At 46.6% G+C, this 7,752-nt stretch overlaps 1 protein-coding gene across 1 annotated transcript; it reads right to left on the bottom strand.

The window, feature by feature from the left end:
• Positions 1–1,514: 1,514 nt before the first annotated feature.
• Positions 1,515–6,545, bottom strand: RBP7 (retinol binding protein 7; the record flags this gene model as incomplete). The annotated part of the gene is made up of 4 exons (XM_084274526.1): positions 1,515–1,647; positions 2,523–2,624; positions 2,885–3,063; positions 6,473–6,545. The coding sequence occupies 4 exons, from the start codon at positions 6,543–6,545 to the stop codon at positions 1,597–1,599; spliced, it is 405 nt and encodes a 134-aa protein (XP_084130652.1). The 3' UTR covers positions 1,515–1,596.
• Positions 6,546–7,752: the final 1,207 nt, after the last annotated feature.

The following is a 7,752-nucleotide window of genomic DNA, read 5'->3' as shown; positions in this document are numbered from 1 at the left end:
TGGAAGGGTCCCCCAGAGCCCTTCGAGTCCAACCCCCTGCCAAAGCAGGGTCCCGAGGACAGGTTGCACAGGGCGGCGTCCAGACGGGGCTGGAATCTCTCCAGAGATGGAGACTCCTCACCCCCTGGGCAGCCTGTCCCAGGGCTCCCTCACCCTCACTGGGGAAAAGTTCTTCCCCATGGTGCTGTGGAACTCCCTGTGCTCCAACTTGCAGCCATTGCCCCTTGTCCTGTTCCCACAGACACTGAGAAGAGGCTGGACATTCCCTACTGTGTCCCACCCTTCAGCTATTGATAACCATTGATCAGATCCCCTCTCAGGCTTCTTTTCTCCAGCCTGAACAGCCTCAGCTCACTCAGGCTTTGAAATCTGGTACCCATTGCTGGCAGATGTGACTGGGTAGGTTTGTTGCATGGATTTATTTTGCAATTTTGTTTTCAAACAAAGGAAGGAAGGTCTTCTTGAAGAAAGACACTGTCAGGAATAATCAGCAGGCATTGGACTGGTGTTCCAAATTTCCCTCTACAAGGAACACCAATTCTTTCCTTTGTATCTGAGCAACTAGCTTAAGTTTACATAGTCCCCTGGTAATTATACAGGGAGGGGGGTAGCTGATAAAGAGCCCTCCAGGCTCCAACAGTTTTCGTCTGCCTCTGGTGGTAGTTTTAAGAATTCTGAAAAGGGGTGGTATTTATGTTCCTGGGGGGTGGGGGTCTATAGAATGCAATTAAATTCCTAAGATTAAGCTAGGATTAATCAAACTCTTTTCCCTTCCAGCCAGTGCCAAGGTCCCTGCAGTGTTAAGTGTTGCTGCAGCAACTCATTTCACATGCACCTACCACACTTACCTGTGTGTACAGGAGGCAGAATAAAACCTGCTTCTCCATGTAACATTACCCAGGGTCAAAGAGAAAACCAGATGTGTGCAAATAAACCTTAACTGCAGAGGCACTGCTTCCACTCTGGCTACGTGCTTACTGAGTTCAGTTATCCCACAGACTGGAACTCAGACCCTTCTCCATTGTTCTGGCATTGGGTCACAGGCTGGTCTCCACTGGTAAGCTGAACTTCATTGTTTGGAGAACAGAGCAGCTGTGGCACAATACAGGACCTTACATTGCACACTGAAGATCAAGCAAGTGGAGTTAGATGCTAGTTTGCATCTCAAAGAGAAGCATTTTGGATAAATAAATCTGTTACCTTTGTTCTCTTTGCTTCTCTACCATTGTACCCCCCGGTTCACATTGCCCTGTCCCTTTAGGATAAGGAGATTCATTTGTTTTGATTGAGATTGGTAGTTAACTAGAGAGCCAAGCCATACAACTTGTATTTTAGGTTGTGAGGTTTTGGGTTTTAGGGTTGTTTTTTTTTCTTCCAAAAGCACACTGTGGAGTCAGGTACTTAAGATGGTTTTGGTTTTGAGTATTTATTAGCAAAAATCAGATCTTTACTACTGGCAACAGCAGATATTTCCTGAGCCAGAAACATCAGACCATTCTTGTTAACAGGGACAAGTCTGTTCAGCCATCACTGGATGCAGCGATGCTTAGTCTCCTGGATGCAGCTGTCTCTCCACGCAGGAACCAGCTCACACATTCAAGCTCTCTTGAAGACCTGTTTACACACTTGATTCTCACAACGAAGCTCCTACAAAAAAGCAAACAAGAGTATACACATGTACACAGGGATCCTGGGAGGCATCAAGAGGAGTGTGGCCAGCAGGTCACAGGAGGGGATCCCCCTCCTCTACTCTACCCTGGTCAGGCTCCACCTGGAGTGTTGTGTCCAGTTCTGGGCTCCCTGGGATAAAAAAGACAGGGATCTCCTGGAGAGAGTCCAGAGGGGCTACGGGGATGATGAAGGGCCTGGAGCATCTCCCCTGTGAGGAAAGGCTGAGTGAGCTGGGGCTGTTCAGCCTGGAGAGAAGAAGACTAAGGGGGGACCTGATTAATGTTTATCAATATCTGAAGGATGGGATGCAGGGGGAAATGGGCAGCCCCTTTTCAGTGTCTGTGGGGATAGGACAAGGGGCAATGGCTGCAAGTTGGAGCACAGGAAGTTCCACAGCACCATGGGGAAGAACTTTTCCCCAGTGAGGGTGAGGGAGCCCTGGGACAGGCTGCCCAGGGGGTGTGGAGTCTCCATCTCTGGAGAGATTCCAGCCCCATCTGGACGCCGCCCTGTGCAATATGAGCTGGGGAGCTGCTTTGGCAGGGGGTTGGACCCCATGAGCTCTCCAGGTCCCTTCCAACCCCTGGGATTCTGGGATTCTGTGACTGCTGACCACACTCTGCTGCCATGCTAATAGACTGTGGTTAACAATCTGAATTTGGCTACAGAAGACAGCGAAACATTGATGTTGTTCCAGATAATCTAAAAATCCAAGCTGCATGTGCTCATTATGTACCATCCATTACAAATACTACAGAGCTGGAAAAAGACTTGTTCACACCATGACCACATCATAGAGGTTATTTTTTTTTCATGTAGAGACAGAATCAGTAGAAATCTTAAGTAAATACCAGGTGGAGATCATCTCCTTCAAGCCAGTGAGTCCAGCCCCTGTTCTTCTTCTCACCAGTCTGGACACAGACAAGTTTGTCATTTTCCCAGGTCACCAGGCTCTGTGGGAAGAAGGAACAAAAGACTGTTTCTGCCTGTCTTTGTCCATGGGTATATTGCAGAACTGAGACAATGGCCTTTTTTTCTGAGGGAAAGGGAACCTAAATACTACTCCTGAGAGACAGTGAAACTCCCAGTTGATAACTCAGCCTCCTACCTCTGCACTGCATTACAGACAGTGTTCTGTTCAGCTCAAGTAACTGGCTCGATCACAGCCTCTTAACTTTGTCACAGCCTCTTGATGTTCTATGCTCAGTCTTACCTTGCATTTTCTGTTATCCAGACCTTTATTATCTTCTTCAAACTCTTCACCAATCTTGAACTGAAGCAGATAATCTCTGAATGTGCTAGTGGTGTGGATATAAAATGAATCGCCGTCTTGTTTGATGACTTTCTGAGGCTTCAGCATTTTTGCTATCTTGCGTGTTGCAAAGTCAATACCTTAGACAGGAGGCAAAAAGGTCAGAGTTGTATTTAGCACCAGCCACTCTGACAGCCAGGACTTACCTTTAGTAGTACTAGAAGCATTTCTTAGACAGTTGTACTTGCTCCTGTGCAAGGTTTTGTGGTTGGCTTTATTTATTTCATTCTTTAAAGCTGTATGTTACACAGGTCAAGCCATGTTCTTGTATAAATACACTAAGAAATAAATTTCTTGTAAAAAGTTCCAAAGAAACCAGTTTACTCAATTGCTGGAGTACCCCCCCTACAAAGTGAGGCTGAGGGAGCTGGGCTGGGTCAGCCTGGAGAAGAGAAGGCTGTGGGGGGACCTCATTGCAGCCTTCCAGTCCCTGAAGGGAGCAGAGGAACAGGAGGGGAATCAGCTTGTTAAAGGGCAGAGACTGGCAAGACAAGGGGGATGGAGTGAAGCTGGAGGAGGGAAGGGTTAGGTGAGGTTTTAGGGGGAAGTTTTTTGCAGAGAGAGTGGTGAGGGGCTGGAACAGGCTGCCCAGAGAGGGGGTGGGTGCCTCATCCCTGGGGGTGTTCAAGGCCAGGTTGGATGGGGCCCTGGGCAACCTTGTGTAGCTCCAGGCCTGGAGGTTGGTGTCCCTGCCTGTGGCAGGGGGTTGGAGCTCTGTGACCCTTGGGGTCCCTTCCAACCCAGACCATTCTATGAGTCTATGATTTAGGAGTTGTAGAGAGTTGATTTCCCCCACAGTCACCCCAAACTGGGTCTCACTTACCCCTGCTTAGCTAGAAGGACACTTCCCACCAGTTCTCATCCTGTGGCAGAGGCGTTATGTGAATTCACAAGAAATCTTTGCACCCTGTCCCTTCAACAGGGTAGAGTGAAGGGCAGTCCCAAAATGACTTACTCAGACTTGTGTTCAGGACACAGCACATGGTATTAGCACTGTAACTGCAACTAGAAGACATCGCACTTGTCAAAAGACTTCCCAGTAATCAGCCTGATGTTCTTGGGAATAGTGAGCTTCGAGCAGTGCTTCTAGGGGTTTTCTAGTTCTCTCATGATTTTTGTTTCTTCAGAGGAACAGGCCATCTATTTGGCAGGCACCTGAATCCCATTGTACCCTGATAGCATGCTCGGAGTTGGATATTTAGGAAGGGAGATGAATAAAAAGGGGGGGCAGTGTATTAATGAATTCTGTTGTTTTCATCACCTAGATAAAAGGGTCATTTCATAGGACCACTAGAAGTTTCTCCCTTTATGCTGGCTGGGGTTGTGATCTCCACAAGGCGTGTCCAGGTCCCGTTGTGTTGAGCCATGTGGCTGGCTGTGCAGTCTGTGTTTGAAGGGGGACTTCATTCCTGCATCCGTTACAGAAGAGCTGGAATCTATTAGTCGTGTTTTACATGCTTTCCAGTTTATTTTAGCATAGAGGGGTTTGAATTCAGTACTGGCAACAGCCATACCCATTAAGCCTTAATATAGTCATAATGTATAAATACAAGGTACCTTGAAAGTAGCTTGTATTGATATATTCTTATATATCAGAGGTATAGAGGTGTCCTCCTATTCTTTAGAGATAAACATGGAAACTGAAGGGAAGTCTAGGCTGGGAACAGCTATGTCCTTATCCTTAACCCTCTAGTTACTCGAGGGATCAGATACTGGCCTCCTCACTCTGCCTACCCCAGCAGAAGAGTTTTTCATTCTAACTCTAACATATTGATTTCAGCCCTTGCTCAGTTCAGTATAATGGCAACCAAGCAGAAATAATCAAAGATAGGTTATAAATCACTGATGGAATGCTCTGCCTTTACCTTTAAGTAAGTTCCCCCAGTTAATGTGAAGAAAAGAAGTCACATTTTTCCCAAGATTGCCAGCTGTATTTCATTTTTAAAAAGCTAATTACTTACCTGGATTATGTTTATTATCAAGGAATCACAGAATCACAAGTTTGGAAAAGACATTTAAAGATCATCAAGTCCAACCATTCCCATCCTAAGCTAAACCACATCCCTGAGCACCTCATCTCCCCTTTTTTAAACACATCCAGGGAAGGTGACTCAGCCCCTCCCTGGGCAGCCTGTTCCAGGCCCCACAACTCTTTCAGGGAAGATTTTTTTTCTAATATCTAATCTGACCCTGCGCTGGCACAGTTTGAGGCCATTTCACCTTGTCCTGTCAGCTGTTACTTGGCTGAAGAGACCATCATCCACCTCTCTAAAACCTCCCTTCAGGTAGTTGTAGGTGGTGATAAGGTCTCCCCTCAGCCTTCTCTTCTCCAGGCTCAACACCCCCAGCTCCCTCAGCTGCTCCTCAGAGGATTTGCCCTCCAGCCCCTTCCCCAGCCTGGTTGCCCTTCTCTGCACTCGCTCCAGGACCTCAATGTCCTTCTGATGGTGAAGAGCCCAGAACTGGACCCAGCACTCGAGGTGCAGCCTCACCAGTGCCCAGTACAGGGGCACCATCACTTCCCTAGATCTACTGGCCAGGGTCAGCCAGGGAACAGACAGAATCTATTCAATTTGAAGACATTTAGCAAATTAAGAGCATATTACAGAGCATTCAAACTGAGGAATGAATTCTCACTATGGGAGCACCCTGTTTCCTAACTGGTAACACATCAGGATTGGAAACAGAGAAGAGTTCTTTCATCATGGTAAAGATACCAACTAGACAGTTGAAGTCAGGCACTTGGTGTAGGTACAGCCAGCAAACAGACTAGATTCTAGGTGTGTACACAAGAACCAGCAAGAGACAGTGCTGGTCACCAGTTTATGCAAGTCTGAGAGGCAGAAACAGGTGGGAGAGGCTGAGGAAGACAGGGAAGCCTGAGGCTGCCTGATGTCACAGTGTGTAGAAATCAGCTAACAAAGTAGAGAGAAGTTTCTTAGCTCCCTATTAAGCACCATTAATCTCTGTAAAAGACCTGAGCAAGGTAAGAGGTTAGCTTCAAGCGCTCCAAAAATGACACAGCTAGAGAGTCTCATCAGCAAATCAGCCTAAGGAGAGAGGCATTTTGTAAGCAGTTTCTAGATAAATGACTCTTCGTTAGCAGCTGCCTGGACATGGCAAATGCCCAAGTGGGTTGTGGGGTTTTTTCTTACTTAACATTTCATTAACTTACAGAACACAGGTTCTGTAAGTGTGTGCTCAAAAGAGAAATTTTCCCTGTTTCCCATGAAAACTGTAGAATATATATATATATATATATTAGTAAGCATGAAGCTGAGAAATTCCTGAAAGCTGCAGGGACAGTTTGGTTGAGAGGCTGAAGTACAGTTCCTGCTGTCTCTTTAGCAGTAAAGAGCCTTCCATTGTTTTTCAGAGGGAAAAAAAGCAGCATCAATTTTGAGGCTTTAAAAGCACTCAGGCTTTTAAAATCTGGCAGGACCCTTACAGGGGAAGGGAGGAAAGATAGAATCAGGTATTACCACCTACCTAAGGCCACCATATATCCTTCAAAGTTGTCATTGCTGATAAGGTTCCAGGTTCCACTAAAATCCACAGGCATTGCCAGGCTGTGGGCAGAAGATACAGCCAACCTCTGACCAAAGAAACAGAAATGAAGAAGGAGTTTGCCAACCAGGCTTTATATAAAGAAAAGTGTGGGTGGGATTATGTCCCAGAGCCTGTCTGATGGAGGGGAAGGGTACGACTGCTGAGCCAATAGGTGAGAGGGTATTTGTAGAGCCGCTTCAGCTGCCTTGGAGGGAAAAGTTCACGAGTTCTGAAATCCCTGTGTGGAGCAAATGTTAATAGCCCAAGAGTTGCAGTGCAAACCAAGAAGTGGTTTGACACCATTTGTGTCCGTTTTGTGTCCTTTAAATGGAAACATGGACACACTTTGTCACTCCTGGAATTGCCCAGGTGTGTGTTAGAGCTGTGGCTTTAGGTTCTGCTGTCTACATACCTGTGGGACAGGTGATGGGCCTGCTGTAAATACCTGCTAGATACAGACAGGGATTGACTGCCAAGCTGTGGATGGTGTCGTATCAGCAGAGCTTAGAGCAGTACCTCTGACACAGCAATGGAGATAAGCATGACATCTTAGTGAGTGAATCACAGGCAGGATTTTCACACAATGGTAAAAGACAAATCTTGTTTGAGGTGACTCTCCACATGCCTCAGTTTACCCATTTGTGTTCTGGTTTCTTTAATGTTCGTTTCCCAGGGAAATGAACACACAGACAGGAAATATCTTTGCTTTCTCAGATGCCTTACCAGCCAGCAGGTTTGGGAACTGTTAGGCTTAAGGCAGTAGATCCAGAGGCCTGAGCTCTGTTCCCAGTGCTGCAGCTCTGTATTTACCTGTTTTCCTAGATGGAAAAGAGGACAAATACCTGTTCTTGCAAGCTGCTTTCAGCTCCTAAAGACAGCCAGCAACAAAATCCCCAAGTACTCGTGTGTATCTAGAAGATGAGGCTCCCCCTTTGATTTTTATTCTGTACACATACAGTAAAGGGGACATGACACAGAAGTTATTCCCACTGATGCGTTGTTATCAGATGCTCTACGTTGAGGCAGAGGTACAGAAAGTAGAGCCCAGGACACAGTAGGGAAGCTTCAGCACTGGACTTTATCTCCATTGCAGCCTTCCAGTCCCTGAAGGGAGCAGAGGAACAGGAGGGGAATCAACTTGTTAAAGGGCAGAGACTGGCAGGACAAGGGGGATGGAGTGAAGCTGAAGGAGGAAAGGGTTAAATTGGATATTACTGGGA

The sequence above is a fragment of the Gallinula chloropus genome, assembly GCF_964237585.1.
Source record: "Gallinula chloropus genome assembly, chromosome: 23".
Lineage (NCBI taxonomy): Eukaryota > Metazoa > Chordata > Aves > Gruiformes > Rallidae > Gallinula > Gallinula chloropus.
Note: the sequence above shows the minus strand (reverse complement) of the source record. Positions and strands in the feature narration are given on the sequence as shown.